Source organism: Pogoniulus pusillus, chromosome 30 (assembly GCF_015220805.1).
Source record: "Pogoniulus pusillus isolate bPogPus1 chromosome 30, bPogPus1.pri, whole genome shotgun sequence".
NCBI classification, from domain to species: Eukaryota; Metazoa; Chordata; class Aves; order Piciformes; family Lybiidae; genus Pogoniulus; species Pogoniulus pusillus.
In genome coordinates this window covers 3,618,905-3,639,138 of record NC_087293.1, presented here as the reverse complement: position 1 = coordinate 3,639,138, position 20,234 = coordinate 3,618,905, and the positions used below count along the sequence as shown (strand labels likewise).

Here is a 20,234-nt window from a genome sequence, read left to right as displayed (position 1 = left end):
GTGCACACTGCTAGCTCGTCCAGCCTAAATAAGGGAAGAGCACGAGGATGTGGTCATCAGACAATTCCCCACTGCTGATCTTCCAAGCCAGATGGGGAGGAAGCTGCATCCCATAGCCTGAAGGGAGTGATCAGAGACCTTTTTCTGAGGTCCCATCTCTTAACATTCCATTATTCAACTTAATTCCAAATGCCGTCTACTGTAAGCATTCACTGCCTTCAAGGGTGCAGAGAATGTACTCATTTAATTTCCACTTTAAAATCCCTACTCAAATCAAGGAAGAGCAGCTCCTGTGCTTAAGCTATGATAGTACTGATCACGCTGGAGCATTTTATAATATCAAACTTTATTGCTCAAAACTAATTGTCTGAAAAATACACATGTAGTACTCAAAGACCAAACACAGAGGATTATATGATTGTGCAGAAATAAAAAAGCAAGCAGAGGCTCAGTGAAAATGAGGCTTTATAGTTGTACCAATTTAGCACTGGCATCAAGCAACTGCACCCAGCACAATTCAAACAGCAACCACTGTTACCTACTTGGGCAGCAAGAGTGAATTTTGCCATGTTGGTTTTTTTTTTTCCCTCCCACTTTCTCAGATACACATCAGAATACTGCAGCTGATCGTTTTATTTGGTTAACAACAGCATGGCTTCTTGCACTTCACATTTCTCCCCCCTGGAACCGTAGGAGGCTCTCACTTCCTGATTTTCACTCCAGAACCAAAATACAGTCTAGAGCTAATAAGGATGCTTGTAAATACTTGGATGTTACAAATATATTCGTATAAAGCCTAAGAGCATCACAGGAAAGTGGAAGTTTACATACAACAGTTACATTTATGCATAATAGTCTTTCCAAACTTCTGAGTACCCAACTACTTCATCGGTTTTGTTGAATAAATAGGTAAGAAAAAGCCATCTGGCTGGTGTTTAAATAGGTAGCATCTGCCTAGTTCATTGGAAGTCACAGTAAGTTTTCCATCAGTACCATGAAGATCTGAATGCACACTAATGTAATCCTTACAGTCACCATACCGCACCTTTGTTGAGAAGCACGTAATAGGCAAAGCAAAAACTAACTCCCAAAGGATGGAACAGTTCTCAAAAATACTCTCCATCCCTAGAAAAATACCCATCCTCCTCTGGCTATAGAAGGGATAAATAACGAATACCAGGGACAAAAGCAGCAGTTGTTTTATGCATTCATACAATCAAGATCTAAACCTTTACAGCCGATTACCTAGAGAACACACAAGAGTTACAAGACAAGTTTAGGATACATCCTGAATCACACTGTTAAGTGTTCATGCAGAAGCTGAAGTTAATGCAATGAACTATCCTCTATCACAGCAGCTCGTGCTTATGTGCAAATGCAAGACTGTTACACTCCAAACAATAGTAAACATTAAAACACAAGAATACTTCACAATGACATAAACAGCAGTTAAGTTGTTTGTTCCAGCAGTTATTGCGCTATTTCCTGGACATCTCTCCAGTTAAAGGCTGCAGCAAGGTCTAATACCATCTTTTTTTTTTGTTTGTTTTTGTTTAGAATGCATAATATACGTTCTAGGCTTTGGTTCACAATGAAATCTCTGGATGTTTTAATTAAGGGCAATGGTCACCTTGTGATTCTGATCGTGGCAGACTGAGGTAATACAGCAATCCTCTTAAAAAGAAAGAAAACAAATCTGTAAGCGAGGCATCTATGGATCTTCTGCAGGTGACCTGCAAATGCATTGACATTCTGATTTCAGAAGAATAGAAAGATCTGCAAGGGTGATTTGTCTTTTACAGTGCCATCCAAGTACAGATTCTTCTGCTGAAAACACCTAAGCTGAAGTAAAACCTACCTAAGAGTAATACATTTAGGCATAGAAGAGATAAGCCCTGTCTTTATCAAAACAAAGTAAAACTGAACAAAAAGCAACAACAAAAAGAGAGACAAGCAGTGATCACTGCTTGTCACTACTGCACCAATATTACATACCCTTCAAAAGATGGAGATTTATTAAAGCTATACCAAAAAAAGCAGAGGCAGTGTTTTTGTTTTCTTAGATAGGCCACTTCTTTAAGCAATAGTTTAGTCTTTCAACTACCCGTATCCTGGTATAGCAGAATTACAACTCAGGGAACTGAAAAGCTAAATACAATAGTAAAAAAAAAAGCAAACAAACATATGGGTGAATTCCTACTCGCAGAGACCTCTTAGCATATCAAACACAGAGTCAGGTAAGACTCCTCCTGTTTTCACCTCAAATATTATATGCATGGTAGAGAACATTAGTTGGAGATAAAACTGAAATCCACCTATTTCCAAAGGGATGGGTGAGCTTAAAAAGAGCTCTTACAATACTGATGCCAATATTGTTAAAACCCAGTAGGCACTAAATTCATTATACTGCAGCACTCTATATAGAACATGGTAAAAAACCCCAAACACACAAAAAATAACCACCAAACCAAACACCAACCCCTCTCAAAGCCCCAGATCACTGTCCAGGTAAGTACCAGGAGCTGCAGCAGTACAACTCTGGGACAATCACTGAAGCCCTACCATCAGCTTGGTGATCAATCTCTTAAGAGCAAACCAAAGAACCACCAAAACGGTTCTAAGAGAAGACTTACTGCAGTTGCCTAGCAAAGCACCCCATATGAGGAACACCACCACAAAGCAGTGCTTTTGCTACAGCCAAAAACCTGTTTCTTCTGTGCTTCATTTCATAAAGCCTCAATGACATAGTGAGTGCTGCCTGTTTGCTAGGATTGCATTTCAGAGTAGTTGCATATTTGTGATTTCTCAGTGTAACCTGTTATGGTCTCGCTCTACTCATTACTCTATGTCCTAATGTTCCAAATCTACATTCTAATTCTCATCGCAGAAGTTACGCTTCTTAAAAACCTAAAAATGTAATTAAAAGTAAAACCAGAAAAAACATCTTCATTAAAAACAAACTAATTTGCTGCAGTTATTTCAGATTACTTAGGGTTGTTGTATTCAGATATTTTTTTAATGGAGCAAATTAAGACTTAACTGATCACATCAGATGGATTCTGACTTTAAAAGAAATAGTGGGTTTATTGCTGGGAAAAGGGAATGGAAGGTCTTTGAAAACACATCATTGGCAAAACATTTTTAGCCTGTCAACCATCATCAGCTGCATTTTGGCTCCAAGCTTTGAAAACAGCCTTTCAAATGACAGTTTTTACTGTCATCAAATAAATAGGGTCCTATTTTCTTCTTTCAACTGACCTGTAAAGTGACCTAGACTCTTTTCAATTAAAATAAACCCCAGGAATTTTAGATATCCAGCCTGTTGCTCTTAACACTACCAGGTATACTTGTTCTTTTCAAGTAATAAAAGAATCTGCATACTGTGATTTTTGAATAACTAAGCCTGGCAGGAGACAAAACAAAACAAACAAACCAAAAAGAAACGGCATTACTGGCCTAATCCTATGACATTAAAAACATTGCTCATCACTTTCATGTGTTTTGTCACCAAAGTGTCCTATCAGTGCATATTATTATGTGCTGAAATGCGACAAAACTGTTCACAAAAATAGTTGTAGGCATGTTCATACAAGAGGGTGTCCACAGATTTCTTTGATATATACATATATATGAATGTGTGTATAGAAGAGAGTATCAGCTTCGACCTGTACATAGATACTTTGAATTTCATCCTTAAAACACATCCATTTCCAAACAAAATGGATAGCTTTCCAGAAAAACAACATAAAAAGTGCTTGTTTGATTTTTACCCTGTGTGAACATGCCTGTCCTCTGTGCATTTTGCCCAAGTAGAGATCGTTATGATCAATCCTTTAAACGTACATATCTCAGAGGTATCAAAACAAACAAAAAAAGTACTATTGCCCTGATGATGCAAAAAGAACAATGCATAACTGAAGCAGCTTGGATTGGAAAAGTTATCTTGCATTCTGCAGCAAACAATGTTTAAGTATTGTTGAAGATTTAAGTTCCTCCGTTTGTGTTATTGCTCCCCCACTGGTAGACTTTCTGGTTACACATCAACAGTACAGAGAGGCTCACTGCCAGGTTGAGCCGATTCCACTATTGTCATCTTGGGTTTCTTGCGTGTTTCCTCCTACAAAGGTAGGAAACAAACCACATAGTCGTAAAAATATCATCATAAAATACAGTTATTAAATTTTGAACCCTTTCAGCCAGACTTGTGCCAATCACTGCAAAAGGCTCATTTGTTCTAATGCTAAAAATAACTTTGCTCAAGTAGGCAAAATTAAGTTATACATCACTTGAAAGCAGAGAATGAAAAGCAGCCTCACTCCAAATCTCGAGTTTTGAGCAGCTCTCTTTACAGGAGGTACCGTATAAAACAGGCAAAAATCTGGATCATTTGAAGTGTGACCCATGACCTTCCTCCCATTTGCAAACCCAAGAGAGCATCTACTCACTCTTTCTTGTGCCAGCTTCTTCATTTCTTCCTGTAACTTGTTGAGGATGTGCAGATTTGGCTTGTTCTTTTTGGCATACTGCTGAAGTTCTATCACACTTTTATCAGAGGTTTCCTATTCAACAGAGCAATAAACAACAGGTAAGATTGTTTGATGGAAATAATGCATTAAGATATGTAGATCAGAAGGTTAATCTGTGGTCACTGTACTCCCTTAACTAACACCACCTATTTCCATGAGTTAAGTAGGTTACAGAATTTCAATCTGGATAATGTAAGATGAACACAGTTACTAATGCCAGTTCTGGCAACAGAGGTATGAGAATCAATTCAGAAGAGCACAAACACACACAGCCTTTTCCATGATAGGGAGAACCATTATGCCAATAAATACCATTAAAGCTCTCTTGGACTACATTTAAAACCCCAGAAAACCACAATCCCCAAAATACAAATCACAAGGTAGGTAACAACCAAACAAAAGCATGTTCACCTGTTTAACCATCTTGCTACTCTCTCTACCATACATACGCAAAAGAGAGCCCCAGTTTTTCACATGTGGATGCAGTAGCTGGAGGATTTTCTGAGAAGCTAATTGTTTCCCCACTCTCTTATTTTTGCCTGTAAAAATAATCGTGAAATCATGTCAGTGCTGGCACACCCTGCAATTCAGTGAACACCGAGATTTACTTGTGTTACTCAAGAGTGAAAAACAAAGAGCAGAATAAGCAGGTAACAAAGTAGAGCTAAATAAGCATTGGCAGAGTGGATTAAAAAAGGAGAGGAGGAAGAGACTACTACCAGAGGTCACACTGAGTAGTGTACTTACACCAGCCTCGCACCGTGTGCTTGCCACAAGTCATGACATACTCGCTCTTCTGATTTTTACCAGGAATCACTTCAAACTTTATGGATGTATCACCCATCCCATGGTTTCTTAAGCACAAACAAAATCAATATCATACACTAAGTAAGATTACAAATGGCCAAACTGGGTGCAGTTATCTCAGACAGTTCTTGCAATGGCAGTAATAGATTTGAGAGATGTGAATTAATAGAGTTCATTTTTGCATCAGGAACTTGCACAAGGCAAGCCTGGTCAAACAAAACCCAGAAGGCAAGAGGCATAAACAGCACACATGAATTAAAGGAAGATACAGCACTAACCAGTGCAGTCCAAACTGTGTCTCTTGCAACCACAGTGAGCTCAGTAAGCTTAGGCAGCCCACAAACATCCAAGTTGCTGAAAAACACTGAGGCTACCAGCAACTATGTAAACATCCTGCCCTGAACATCTGTACCCAACAGAATTAGCTCCTTATTCTGCAGCCTTACCTTTTAAGGCACTCATGGAGAATCTGATATGGAGACAAGAGTCCAGCTTTACTGGTGAGTTCATATACCCGTGAGTCCTCAATACTGATATGGTTAAAATACTACAAAAGAATTGAAAACAGTTATTGTGGTTTTGACCCAGTTGGGCCTTAATGTTATCTGCAACCCTCAGCTCTCCTCTGCAACACTAAATAAATTCCATTGCCCTGTGCTTGAGACTTAAAATATCATTTTGAAACCCACAATGGAGGTATTTACCAACATCATAAAACCTGCATACTTGTGGACAGAAAAATATTTTCACTCCAGTTTTACAAATTGAAGAAAAAAACCCCCTACAATCTTATAAATTCTTTATCAGCCTCTCTCCCTGTGAACCTGTCTATCTTATTTAACTAACTGCAAAATTCTACTTACCAAAATGCTGTGGTTCAATAAAAGAAAACATAACAGCTACAGGAATGTTTTGTATTTTATTGTAAAATGACAGAAACAAAATTGTCTGCATTTTCTTAATAGGATGCAAGGGCACAGAATATGGTGTTAGAGTCAAGTACAAAGACCTCATTCTGTATATTAAACTTTTTAAAATGAAAACTTTTCTTTCAGGCTTTTATGACCAATTTTTCAATACTCCTTACTGATGGTCTGTTACATGCTGAATTGAAAAACTGACCAACCAGACATCTAAACGTTTCCCACGTCTGTAAATACAGCACTTGCTGTCTGCTTAAAAGAAACTTTTCCTTTGATTTTCTTAAATCTCACCGTTTAAAGGCTGAAATTTAATCTGCCTGAGCTGGCACTAAGTAGCTTTCATAATCAAGTGAAAAAATGCTTCAGAAGCTTGGGTACTTTTAGTTCTTAGTTGGATCAGAGAGTCAGACAGCATCTAGCTCTGAGTTTTCCAAAGCATCAGGCCAGAACACTCTGGAAGCCAGGACAGCACAGGTTGGAACCTTTCAGGCACTGAAGTAAGTGACCTGGCATTTCAACAAAGGAATAGTTCTCTGCAACACAGTTAAGTTTTCTGACCAATTCCAATAGGAAAAAAAAAGGTAAAAAAAGAGAGATCTTGCTGTGAATGAAGACTTCCACATTTCCATCTGGATGAGGAAAAAAAAGCACTACAAATTTCTGACATTGAACATGTACATTTTTTAAAACAGACTCCAATGACAGCCAGCAAGCAAGAGTTCAGTACCTCAAGTTCCTCACTGTCTTTGGGCTTCTCCTCAGAGGTCTGTTTAACAAAGTCAGGAATAAGGATTTCCAGTGTAGCTCGAGCTGCAGAAAACATTTAAACATCTTGGTTACATTTATTTTAGACAATGATTGTACAGCAAAAGAGCACATGAAGCACTCTAAGCAAGCAACAGTCTCACCTAGAAAAATCCATTCATATTAGAAAACAGCTTCACAGATGTCAGAAAGTTTCTCCAGCAGCATCATCAAAAAACACGAGGGTACCTTCTCTGAATAGTCACCAAATAATTCCTACTTACTACTGCAAACACATCATCTTCAGGGCAGAAATTAGATCAGATAACTAAATCAGCAGTTGGTATTAATAAAGAAAACAAAAAAACATTACCAGCTTTATTCTTGGCAAGCTTTTTGCTGCTGGCAGTTCCTGCCCCATAAGTTACTCCATCAATAATCACTGAGGCTCCAAAAGGTTCACTTGGGTTCTCTGGAAATGGAAGAGGAATGAAAAAGCAAGCTGTTAATGTAGCTTTAGAGAGGGTCCCTGTGTGTCTGCAGAAGAATTCAGAATTCTTAGTAGCTTCCTAGTTGGTGGTCTACACATTTCAGAAACTGAGTTTACCATTTAACTTTCTTTTTTTGCCAGAGTTCTGATCATTCACTAAAACAATGTGTCCCTTACAGTCAAGTTTTCTGAACCTCAATGACAAGAACATTAAATAAGTATTAACTGTGCTCAGCCAGCAATTGCCCACAATTCACAGATACATACTTTTAGATGCATGGAAGTTATTGGAATCCATTCTCATGCAGCCATAGTTTTCCAAGTAAAAACTCACCCTGTTAAATATAAATTCAAATACAAGACTGCTCTCCATCCTCAAAAGCCATGTTTAAGAGACAGAAAAGACTTCCTAGCTAGAACTGGACTTGCAACAGACTTACAGGGAAAAAAGTCCATGTTTGTGGTTTTTTAGTGGTTTTAGATATCCAAGCATGAAATGAGCCCTTCAAAGCAGCATTTGGTGCATTAAAAAACTTCGTGGACTTACCACATTCAAAGAAATTGTAAACAGGGCGAACCTTTAGGACTCGTTGCATATATTCATGCAGTATGCAAACTTCAGATTTCCCATTGGGATTAATGACAAATTCTGCAAAAGACAAGAGAGGGAGGCAGCTAAGTAGTTCTGGTCTTTAAAAGGCAATTTGTACTACAAATAAACACATAAATAAATTACAAGCTCCACAGGATAAATGCCTGCTCAAATGACATGCAATGCTGTGGAATCAGACATGTGTAGTTATGACCTGAGGGTTCATTTTCAGGGGGTAAAAAAGTATTGAGGAAATGTGAGAAATTTCTATCAAACAACTGAAGCGCACCATTTATGAGCTATGTCAAATATTCTGTGTTCAATGTTTGCAGTTTCATGGCCTCTGCACCTCTTCAGAGTATTTTTGGCAGCTAACATCCATTAGAAATCCTTTGCTTCCCTTCGAACAACAGGCATGTAGACTTGAAACACACAAACCAAATTCATTCAGGGGTTTTCTCCCCTATGGAATCCTATTTAGTAAGCCATGGATTAGGGTCACTGTCCCCACTCCCTGAATATGCTCTTTATAGCTGAAAGGTTATTTTTCCCTCCTGCAATAGTACTGTTAGCCAAGAGCATAGACTCTTCCTCAGGGCACACTGATTTCGATAAAGTGCCATTAAGCCTTTAATTTAGATAGTTTCAATGTGACTCTAAACCTAAATTTAACACAGAGTGTATTAACTGAAAAAAAAAAAATCAACTGCATCTCCCCATGCCAGGGAACAGCCAATGCAATTCAGAAGCTTTAATTCTGCTTAAGAGGGAAAACCCAGAAGCATGACAAAGTACAAATCATAACAAAAGCCACATCAAAGGTCTATGGACATTTCATATATTAGACTGCATTTACATATACTGTCATGGCTACAGAGCCACTACAGACAGTAGCTAATCCCCCCCCAGCTCCTCATCAGACATGATAACCATTGAGGACAGCACAGCAATGATGTTATTTCTTAACTGTATCCATCAAATTTCTTATTTTTTTAAATTGTATTTCTAAGTTTGGATCATTCTGGCATTTTTAAGCAGTTTGTAATTTGAGACTAATTAGAACCTATATAGCACTGAGTGACCGGGCAGGAAGAGTTTCAGTGCAACCACGGTAACAAGTAGCTGAAGGCAGCGGTGACCAGTTCCCAGGACTGCAACTTCAGACAAAAATCCTTTCATTTAGGACTTATCCTTTTTTAATACCAAGTATATTTTGACAGTAGTTTTCCTTTGCTACACAAGATGGATGCAAGAGCAGAGCTCCAGAACAAGAGGACAGTAGACTTGTACTGGACTCGTTTCAATCAAGCTTAGAGCTGTAATCGGTCTTTGACAGAGTGCTGGTACTCCAGGTAGACAAACTAACCTTTCTTCGTAGGTGCATCTTGCACAGACAAGGTAATGAGTTTCTGGTTAGCAGGCAGGATGGGCCGCTCAGACTCTGCCTGCTTGCGCTTCATTTCACGATTGAATTGCCGCCTCTCGGCCCAGGTACGGAATTTCTTGACAGTAACTTGTTCGAAGTCAAAACGCTTCTCAAGATAGCGCCTAAAATCTTCCAGATCTAAGAAACACAAGCAAGTTAATCTCTCTGCCACTGAGCAAGCATTACTGTTTTAAACCTTAGTGTCTTTCTTTTCTTCTACACCAGGAGCAGAATTAACACATTCCAAGCAAAGATGCTATTTCCTAACAGCCAAACTAAGGCACGTTGGCCTTTTACTGCCTCAACCACAACATATTTGTGCAATGTGGAAAACAAAACAAAGAAACAAAAAAGAGCATTTTACTTCCTTACTTGAAGATCTTACTAAGCCCTAACCCAGCTAATACCCAACCCACTTTGGACAAGCTGCCAGAGTTGGGGCTGTTCAGCTTAGAGAACAGAAGGCTTCTGGTACAACTAACAGCAGCCTTCTAGTACCCAAAGAGGGCTGCAAGAAACTTGGGAAAGGAGTTTTTATAAGGTCTTGTAGTGATAAGAAGAGAGGCAATGGATTCAAGCTTGATAGGACATATTTAAACTGGATGTTAGGAAGAAATTCTTTAGGGAAAGGATGGTGAGCACTAGAACAGGTTGCCCAACTAGGTTCTGGATGCTCCCTCCCTGAAGGAGCTCAAGGCCAGGTTGGATGAGACCGTGAGCAACCTGGGCTAGTGGGATGTGTTCCTGCCCGTGGCATGGAGGTGGGAACTGGATGATCTTTAAGGTCCCTTTCCAACCTAACCCACCCCAAGAATCTATAAATCTGTGAAATTGGATGCTATTTGTGGATCCACAAGCAGCCTGGTTTTAGTCTGCAGCATGTGGAGGTTGCATAGAAAAGCTCAAAGAAGTCATGCAAACACTTGACAACAGCAATTCATATGTACACACTGACTTCATTGATTCTTCAACTGAGATAAAGTCTACAGGACAAACTCCAAAAATGTTCAGGTTTTGTCTGAAACCTTTGCACAAGTATTCTCTTCCTGTTAAAACCAAAACTCATTTCTGACATTGGATCTGCTTCTCCTGAAAGGCTGTGCAGAAGGCCAGTGGAGTACTTGATCTGAGGCAAGACACCATTCAGTTGCCCAGTCTGGAATAAAGCCAACGTATCTCAAATGCCACTACTCCAGCCACGAAAAGACTTCACTTCCCATACATACCTACGGATTCATCTTTACATACTTCAACTTTGGCCTTAACTTGTCCTAAGGCTCCTTGTGCTGCATCTCCCCCTGATGGGTCTTTGTCATCTAAAGGCCCAGAATCAGCAGCAGTAGAATCTGGTTCTTCTGTCTGGCAGTCCAGTTCTGAAGATTTATCTAAGTGCTTTACAGGTGATACTTCCCCATTTGGGGTGATGTCATTATTCTGTTCCCTTTCATCATTTTCCTTCATTTTTTTGTAATGCAAGCAGGGAATGCTACTAAGGGGAGGATCATGTTTCTGCAAATATAAAAGAATACAAAAGGTGTCAGTACCTCAAGGTTACCAAAAGCAAAACATAAAAACAAATGCTGTAATCAAGGTGGAAGTTACTTTTATTTAGCCTAGGCTCAAGCTTCTATTCGGTCAGTGATGATCTTCTGCTCAAGAGCCAAGCACACCCACTCCTATGGGATCTTGGCACTGTGTAGCACTGACACCAACCTTCAAAGCGTTTGCTGATTTAGATCCAAACTATTCTCTGTTCAATTACGTGCAAATGCTACATGCTTTCAGAAAATCCATTCAGATCTTTTGGGGTTTAAGCCCATGACATTAAACCAAATTTCTGCAGAATCCTTGGGTTCCTGAACATCACGTGCTTACTTCTGTAACCGTGAACCATAAGCCACAGCTCAGGCTAGTTTGCAGCTACAAATAAAAGATCAAAACATACTTTATGGCAAAACAAACCCAACATCTTTCAGCCATACGCTAGAACAAAAACGCCAAACAAGACCATCTCATTCACTTTTAACTGCCCACAATCATTGCAAAAATGAGAAAACAAAGCACCCCAAGAAACCTCTCATCATATTTTCAGAAACAGAGGTGTTTGTCAAGTATCTTAACTGTAACACCAGAGAGAAGCCTGCTAGAGTAGAACAATATTCAACTGTTTATAGAAGCGTATCTGATTTTCAAATCTCGAGTCGGTATTGAAATAACTGACAGCTCTCACCCTTATGCTTCCCGTTCCCAAGAAATAAGGTCTAGACCAGGTAACAACTCTAGATTCTCTATGCAGATACACAGGAATGCCTGAGTTATGGAATGTCATGATCCATCCATCTGGCAAAGGTTCTGTAGGAGGGCGGCCACGACCTTTAAAGCAAAGAATGACTTTAATCTTGGAGAAAATGCTTAGCATAGAAAAGGAATCAAGTTTTTATTGCTTTTTCTACCTCAAAGTACAAAATGACACTGACAGGAGACAAAAGTAGTTTCGCAGGAAGATTGTTTTGCATCACTAATGTTTACAACACTAATCCACATTAAATCCTGCTAAATTACAGATTCCATTATGTTTTCACCTGAACAGTAGCACTAATTTTTATATATACCGATTTGTTTCGTGAATTTTCTCTTTAGTCTTCTTTATGTATTGATCTAATCACAAGCACCCCTAAATGCCAGTCATACTGGCTTTTGAATCAAATGATTTTCCCAATAAAAAGTTTTTCACCTGACACTGAGGGACAAATTTACATCAAGACACCAGTAGACTCACAGACCCAAACAGCCAGCAATGAGGTAGGCCATAAGCCAAGACTTCCCTATTGTATGTGTCAGTGAAAGCACAATAAAACCCAGGATCAAGTCTACAAGCCTTTATACTTAAAATAGCTCCCAAGAATACTATTCCTTCCAGAAAATAAGGCTGAAATTAGAGTACAATAAGCCAATATTAGGAATCACACAGCAAAAGAAACAACACTGCAGTAAAATGCTTACACTCACACTCAAGTTAATAATGCACAGCCTCACTCCTTTCTAGTCCACAAATCACAGAATGGTCTCACTCTTTCCTACAGAGACCAGACTCAGCTTGGAGCTTCCTGACATTTCTGTGTTAGTGGAAAATTTCAGAGAGAAAAAACATTGCTTGGTTTCTTATTTCAGAATATAGTGAAGTTTAAAAATACTCTTCTAGAGCAGGTTACAAATCTAATTCTAATTCAAATTGTTTTCAGTTACATTCTCCTAGATTGTTTCACAGTCTCAGCTCTTCCTTATTTGTAACATTTACACAATAAAACTGCTAAAAAAAAAAAAAAATCACTGACTTTCCTAATGATTACTCTTTAGCCTAGTAGTACCTGCATAAAGACTCCACATAGAGCAGTTTCAATGACAGAAGCTATAACTAAATAGGAAGAAGGCTGCGATGACCACAATCTTCAGCTCTTTCACAGTACTGGAGAAAAAAAACCACCTTCACCTCCTCACCAATGAGGTAACACTTCATACAGATCCACACTCTAAAATGCATTCTTGTGACATACAAGAGGTGACGATCAAAAGCACCTGCAAAACTAAACTCTGCTGTGCAGGAACATGGAAAGTTCTCATACAGCAGGAAGCCTTCACACAATAAAATTCTGTAATGTATCAACTATTTCACAATCCTAAGCTCTGCTTGCTGATAAGACTTGTTCTACTGACATAAGCCACACAAACAAACCAACCCCCAACACTGGAGATATTTAATCAATATTAACTTACTTTTAAGTACAGTTTTAATTTTGGTCATCATTGGCTGCACACTTGTTTCTCCATCAGACTGGTGATCACTTTCACCAGCATATTTGTCATTTTCTAGTCTCCTTGTTTTGGGTGCTCGAAGACCCTCTTCCAGCAGAGCATCCACATCATTATCAAAGTCATCCTGAAAGAGACTTTATCAGACACTATCCTCCTGGGTCTACTAGCTTCCCTTTCCCCTCACAAAGAAAAAGTGTGCAGTCTTGCTATGTACTTCCACACAAAGAGAAACTAGCAATTTCCAATGATTGCAGTAAAAAGACTGAAAAATAAGAAAATAAGTTTTTGTAAGTGAGAACTAGTATTTTTCACAATGAAATCAGTTACAGCTGTGCAAGAAGCCATTTCAATATTATTTTTTAGACAAGATTATGGAACACAACTGAGACATGACCAAAATAACTTACACAAATTTTCAGGCAAATTACAGTCCCTGAAAGATTCTGCCTGACTCAAATATTGCACATTTCTAGGAGAGATGGTTTCGCCGAGTATCTTTGCACGTTTTTTTTCCCCCTAGTCACCTGGAAACCCCTTGCCCACCAAAACCTGTGGATTTACTTACCTCATATGAGTAATTCAAGGTTTCTTCATCCACTTTATCTCTTTGAACGATTGCTTTAGATGTGAACCCTCCTCCTTCTTCATCTATTTCCATCAAATTGTCGGTAAAATCTTCTAGCTCATCCAGAACTGCATATTCCACTCGCTTTTCCTGATCAATATCATTTTCATCATCCTTCTTGTCATCATTTTCACCTCCTACTCCTACAGTTTTACCATTGCTACCACCAAAAGGACAAACATGCAAATCCCCATTGACATTATTCATACCAAAATCTGTATCTGCCTTATAATCCTGCTCAACTCCAGTGTACAGAACTTTCCTATCTTTGCTTTTGCAGCTCTCTGTAAAGCTAACGCTAATCTTTACATCTTTAAGTAACTTAAGATCTGGGGTGAACTTTCGAACTGTAGGTGCATGACGAGCAGTTCTTGGGCTTTGGTCACTATTGTTAGGGTCTATTATAAGACGACTTTTGTAGCAGGCAGATCCCTTTGTGAGAAGCTGTGTTCTGCAGATACTGTGCGTGTCCCCAGCAGGGGTATCTGACTGTCCATCACCACCAGAGCCAACGTCCATTACCTCTGCGTCACTGGACGTTTGCAGGGGAGGTGGTGGAGGCTGTTCATTAGGCGGCAGAGGTGGGGGACAAGTATGATTCTCCACATTCATTTCTCTTGCAGGTTCTTTAGGGAGGGGTGGTACATTTTCACAGCTCTCCATTTTTAATAACTACTGTTTTAAGAAAAACAATCTTTAATAAATGCTTATAGCTATATTCCTAACATGCATAAGTCCATCAAGATTGGTTTATCATGCTCTATTCAATATGCAACACTGATGATTCAGTTAAGCTGACTACATTGTTCTTTTCATTAATGTAGACAGCTTTCAGAATCACTGTCTCAATTATTGGAAATCACAATGCACTCAGCTTAAATAGCTGAAGACTAAGACTGCATCTTCATTGGACAAGCAGATCTCCCTTTCTTCTTTCAACCTACAAGAAAGAAAAAAAACACAACAAAAACTTTGTCACAGGAAATAAATGGAAATAGTATCCCAGGCAAAAAGAAAAAAAAAAGTCACTCTTTTCAGCATAAATGTCAAGAGTGACATTTTTACAGTGAAAAAAATAAGTGTTTCTCATACCATTTTGAATGAGGCTGGCTTTTTTTACTACTTGATCTGTACACCAGCACGAGAACTTGCTAACACATATTCACTTGCACAACTGTCTCTGCTTGGTTAGCAGACTAGGCACTAAGCATGGAACGTGCAGGAACCAGACTCAGAAGTGTGCATTTTGGGGGGGCTGTCCCATGATTTAAAATAATCTGGTGTTCAAGCCATACTTACCCACACCACAGAAAGGACAATTATCCTACAGTTTAAGACAATCTGCAAAATCAGTAAGATTTCAACAACTATGGTCTTATGGGGGTTTGTTTTTCACATTGTGGGCTCTTTCTACCACATTAATTATATTTCTGTCATCTGTGGAGCACTTAGGGAAAGAAAGCATAATTTCTTACCTGCTATTTTGGCTTCTCCGAGTCCCCCTATGTCATCCCAAATTGGGCTTGAATCTTCCTACCAGCTAAAAACAAAGCAGTGCAACTCTGCCCAAGACAGATGGCTGAATCTGCTCTGTTCAAAGCCCTTCCAAGTAGTAGAAACTATTCTAGGAAGACAAGCTCTGAGTCCTCAGTGCTGCTGCCTAACATTCGAAGGCAATAGAGCAGAAAGTCTGGGTTGTCATGAGGGACTTCAGAGAAGCCAAATATAATCCTCTAACGTATCTCTGAGCCAGCCCAGACAATAAAAAAACAACAGCAATACCCAAACACCAAGTGGGGCAAGGCAGGAAGCTGGAAATTAGGCATTATAATGAGGTCAGTTAAAATTCAACAGCAGACAGAAGTTACCTACCTGGAAGCTAGAAGAAAAGCAAATTATACAAACAACAGAGCAAACTCTTATTTTAGTAATTTGACAATTAAGAAAGTTCTGCTGAGGCATTAGTTCATATTTTTTGGTTGGCTTTTGTTTGGGTCTGTTTCAAATATACTCAAAACTGACATATTAAGTATGCTGAGCTTGACATGTACTGTACAATTACTAAGGAAAAAGACTCCCTTTTGATAAAACTTCTAACACAATCCCATCTTCTCTGACACAAACACAACTTTGCAAGATGAAAACCAGCTCACTGACCAGTAAGACAACCAGTTCCATACATTTCAGTCTATATATCTGCATTTAATTTTAAAGTGGTGATTAATTCCTTCTTCCTTCAAAGGTTCTAAAACACCCAATATATTTCTAGAAGTGTTATGTACACATTTGTTCCTCGTCTTCAGATTAAAAAAGAAGGAAAAAAAGTCAATGACAAATTAAGTTCTCCACAATAAATAATTAGCATCTACACTGTTCATTCTGAACAAAAGAATTAAAAGTCACAGTACTTCAGTGAATTCTAATCTTTCCATCTTAAAGTCTTTAAAATATCACAGACCAATCCCACGCCATTTACACAGAACTGAAGCAGTGAAATTGATAGAATTCAAGAATGCCAAGGTCCAACTAGAAAGACCATCAAATTGTAAGGCATGATTGTGGATGCAGTTCCAACATTCCTGATACATATCCCACTCCTACGCTAAAGGATGTTTTAATGCCACCAATGTTAAAACAATCTTCATCTGTCTTAATTTGGTAGTTCCTTGGCACTACACCTCTGCTCTTTGAAGAAAAGACATCTTATTATTCTATTCATGTACTATTAACAATGAAATTCTTGTTGTCTTTCCCATCTTGCTGGCCTTAAAATAATGAACAGCATACCAAATCACTGCTATAGACTGTCTACTGCTTAGTACTGTGGCCAGAAAAAGTACCAGACCAAGATGAGTTTAAACTAGGTCTGCATTTCCAGCGATAAAACTGCCACTTCCTTAGGGTAAGGAAAACAGTCTGGCAGTGCTTCAGTTACACAGTGGGCTACAATGCACTCCTACAAACTACAAAAAGCCAGGGAGAAACTGAGTAACAGGGTCCAATTCCAAATTGTTTTCTTGCCAAGTGATGGTACAATGTGCCCTTTATATCAAAGGTTGGAAAAAAACAAGGAACACACAACAAAACCAGGAAGGATTTTCACTTTGATACTAGATACTTGGAACAAAAGACAGAACTGATGAAACCCACAAGGATGAGTTAGATAAGCCTGTAGATTGACCTTAGACCTAGGGCACTCAACCATCACATATAAAAAGCAGACTTAGCATACCAGCTAATTATTAGAACACAACATTAAGTTAGTCTGCCTACTGTCATGCTTAATTTACCCTGAAAGAATAAATTTTACTCTCCAAAGCTCCACCAAATTCTAGCAACAGTTTCCAGAAAGAGTCCTTAAAAAGACACGGAACACCACCAAAAGCTGCAACAGACAGCAGAAAACACTGAAGGAACTCGGGATGCACTGTGGAAAACATGAATACGCAGATCATGTTCTGTCTTTTAAGACAGGAAAAAAATCAGAATCTTAAAATGTGTAACCAGTGCTGCCCAACTCAAAGAGGAGCTCCTTCACTGCTTGGTGTGTCAGCAGTCCTACAAGCAAGTCCAGTGAAGAACTTATTTTCTTTATGAATGAACTTATTTTCTTTATGAATGAACTTATTTTCTTTATGAATACCTGTGGCTGTAATCAGGAACAAGGAACAGCATACCACAGATGCTCTCTCCTAAAAAAAAAAATCACTTCTAGAAAAAAAACTGAATTCCTTGTCAGGAACTGCTTACTTCAAATTCAGTGGATCCCAAAGGGAACAGTGACTCAGAGCAAACTGTCTGCATTTGCTACCTAAAGTCCTCATCTTGCTGCTGGCAACTCTACCAGTAGAATCTGAGGCACTGGTCATACTGAAAGATCCACCCCAGGTTTAACCACTGTCAAAGTAATTTCTCACTCAGAATTAACCTACATAATTTTTATCTTTTTTAATACATAGTCCTAAAATTAAGTTAGTTCTATTTACTACCAACTGCTAAAAAGCCTCCAAACCCAAAAAAACAAAACATGAAGTCTCACGAGGAAAATACCATGTAAGTTAACTAATACATACAGGAACCCTTTTGTCTCCCCACTACCACCTTTAAAATAAAACCAATTTCTGTAAGTCATCAAGGCAGGTTAACAAAACACAGTCAGGGCCCAATCATAACATTATCAGTGAGAAATACAGACAAGGACACAGAACTTCTCTAGTTTATAGAACTTCATTCCGTTTCAGAACAGAGTACATAACTTTGCCAATTCAGATGATGCCTTTCCAAAGTAATTGCTGCTTGTATAGCTTGACCAGTTTTCTAGCATGGATTAGATAGTTTCAATTCATTGTGTAAAAGAAAAATTTTGGGGTTGTTTGGGTTTTCCTTGAGATTTTTGTTTGTTTTTTAAAATCTGCAAATCAGAGGCTATGAAGAAGGAACATATTCTTACTTTACCATTACAAATAGCTCCCTCTCTCTAAGAGGAAACAACAGGCATAAGGAACTAAATTCCCTTCTCATCCTCTAAAAAAGCAAAACTGCTCAAACTAGTGACCTAACTCCTCATCCAGGTCTGGAAACAGGAACCTTTAAGTTAAATCACCTAAACAGAAGGAAAAAAGGATACACTTACAAAAGAAAATGTAAAGATCTGATTCCAACATCTTGCAACTAAAATGAATAAAGACATTAACTAGGCTCCTGCAGCAAGCCCTCCATCCCAGTTTATGAGGCAGTGACGCCTGGATGCGAGGGGGCACATGCTCTCATCAGGCAAACAGACTCTATAGATAAACCTGAATCCTACGGAAATGAGGTGCAAAAGAGAGAATGCAATTTTGTGGATAAAAAAAAAAGGAAAAATTTAGGACAATAAACCTTTCAGGAAACGGAAAGAGGTAATCTAAAGCAAGACATAAGCGTACTTCGCCATTAATAGAAGAAACACAGGAGGCCTCCTGAGAGCTACGGCGCGACACACAGGCTTTATCCTCACCGTCCCGACGACCCAGAACTGAATAAAGCGCACGGAAGTCGGCACACACTTGATGAATGGCTGCCTTCCCACCTGCGCACTGTCTTCTCCCCTGTATAAATGGATGTGCCCAGCGGAAACCCTCCCTCTCGCCCTCCCTTTGCCCTGCCTGCACGCGTGGTGCGAGGCACGATGCTGGGGAGAAACTTAATGCCAGAGTTGATACTCGCCATCACCCCCCTGTCAGAGACGTGCGGAGGACAGAAAGACACGGCGTTTCTACGCTTTTTACTGTCCTGAATACAGTTACACGATAGGACCGAGTAGGGTGGAGGCTGGGGAGGGGCGGGAAAGAGGAGAAAAAAACAACTCTCTCAAAAAAATCCCTGAACAAAACCGAACAGCAGGTCTCAGGGAAGGCCGCTACAGACGGGGGCGGGGGGAAGCGCCGCACGGCGACACAAGCCAGAAGGCCATTCGCCTCCGCCGCTCGGGGAAAGGCTCCTCACGGCTCCCTACTCGCGGCGCTAGCCCGGAGGCGGGAGGCCGCGCCACACAGGCGGCGAGAAGCGCGACGGCCCCAGCGGCCTGTGGGGACGGAGGGGTTACTGCCTGCGCCGCGGCGATTGGGCTGCTCAGGGCCCACTCATGCACGCCCTGTCCGCCGCCCCACAGGGCCGACACCCACCTGAGCCATGCCCTGTGTCCTGCCGCTCCTCCGCGAGTGCAGGCAGAGAGGGAGGAGGGCAAACTCGGCCGCCTCACGAACACCATCCCCCACTCCGCGCCACTGCCGCCATCTTTAAACGCCTGCTCCGATCCACTCCGGTCCCCGCGGGCAGGGCTCCGCGCTCAGCGAGCCAATTGCGTTCCCAGCCTCTTCTGTCAGATTTGAAATCCCGGTGGCCATTGGTGGATCCCCATGCATGTTAACTTGCTCCGCCAATAGGGACGCGAAATGCAGCTACGCTCACAGCAGGAGACCAGTGAGTGGCAGAAGGGGGCGGGCCCGAGCCCCGGGCGGGCGCGGCTGGCCGTGGCGGGCGGAGAGCGGGCGGAGAGCGGGCGCGGGGCGGGCGCGGCTGGCCGTGGCGGGCGCAGAGCGGGCGGAGAGCGGGCGCAGGGCGGGCGCGGCTGGCCGTGGCGGGCGGAGAGCGGGCGCAGGGCGGGCGCGGCTGGCCGTGGCGGGCGGAGAGCGGGCGCAGGGCGGGCGCGGCTGGCCGTGGCGGGCGGAGAGCGGGCGCAGGGCGGGCGCGGCTGGCCGGGGCGGGCGGAGAGCGGGCGCAGGGCGGGCGCGGCTGGCCGGGGCGGGC

At 40.7% G+C, this 20,234-nt stretch overlaps 1 protein-coding gene across 1 annotated transcript; it reads right to left on the bottom strand.

Annotated features, from left to right (window-relative positions):
* Positions 1 to 329: 329 nt before the first annotated feature.
* On the bottom strand, positions 330 to 19,748 carry DGCR8 (DGCR8 microprocessor complex subunit). Its single transcript, XM_064168414.1, has 14 exons — positions 19,610 to 19,748; positions 13,887 to 14,886; positions 13,283 to 13,445; positions 11,739 to 11,881; positions 10,735 to 11,017; positions 9,449 to 9,646; positions 8,038 to 8,139; positions 7,374 to 7,472; positions 6,984 to 7,066; positions 5,780 to 5,880; positions 5,274 to 5,380; positions 4,938 to 5,065; positions 4,446 to 4,559; positions 330 to 4,117 (listed from the first exon to the last, which is right to left on the bottom strand). The coding sequence occupies exons 2-14, from the start codon at positions 14,607 to 14,609 to the stop codon at positions 4,034 to 4,036; spliced, it is 2,328 nt and encodes a 775-aa protein (XP_064024484.1). The 5' UTR covers positions 14,610 to 14,886; positions 19,610 to 19,748; the 3' UTR covers positions 330 to 4,033.
* Positions 19,749 to 20,234: the final 486 nt, after the last annotated feature.

Excerpts from the sequence above, each read along its gene's own strand:
- DGCR8 (XM_064168414.1), bottom strand. The coding sequence starts at position 14,609 with ATGGAGAGCTGTGAAAATGTACCACCCCTCCCTAAAGAACCTGCAAGA. Across the intron at positions 4,560-4,937 it reads GTAGCAAGATGGTTAAACAG|GAAACCTCTGATAAAAGTGT; the intron begins GTGAACATGCTT and ends TCTGTTGAATAG. Across the intron at positions 4,118-4,445 it reads AGAAGCTGGCACAAGAAAGA|GAGGAAACACGCAAGAAACC; the intron begins GTGAGTAGATGC and ends CTACCTTTGTAG.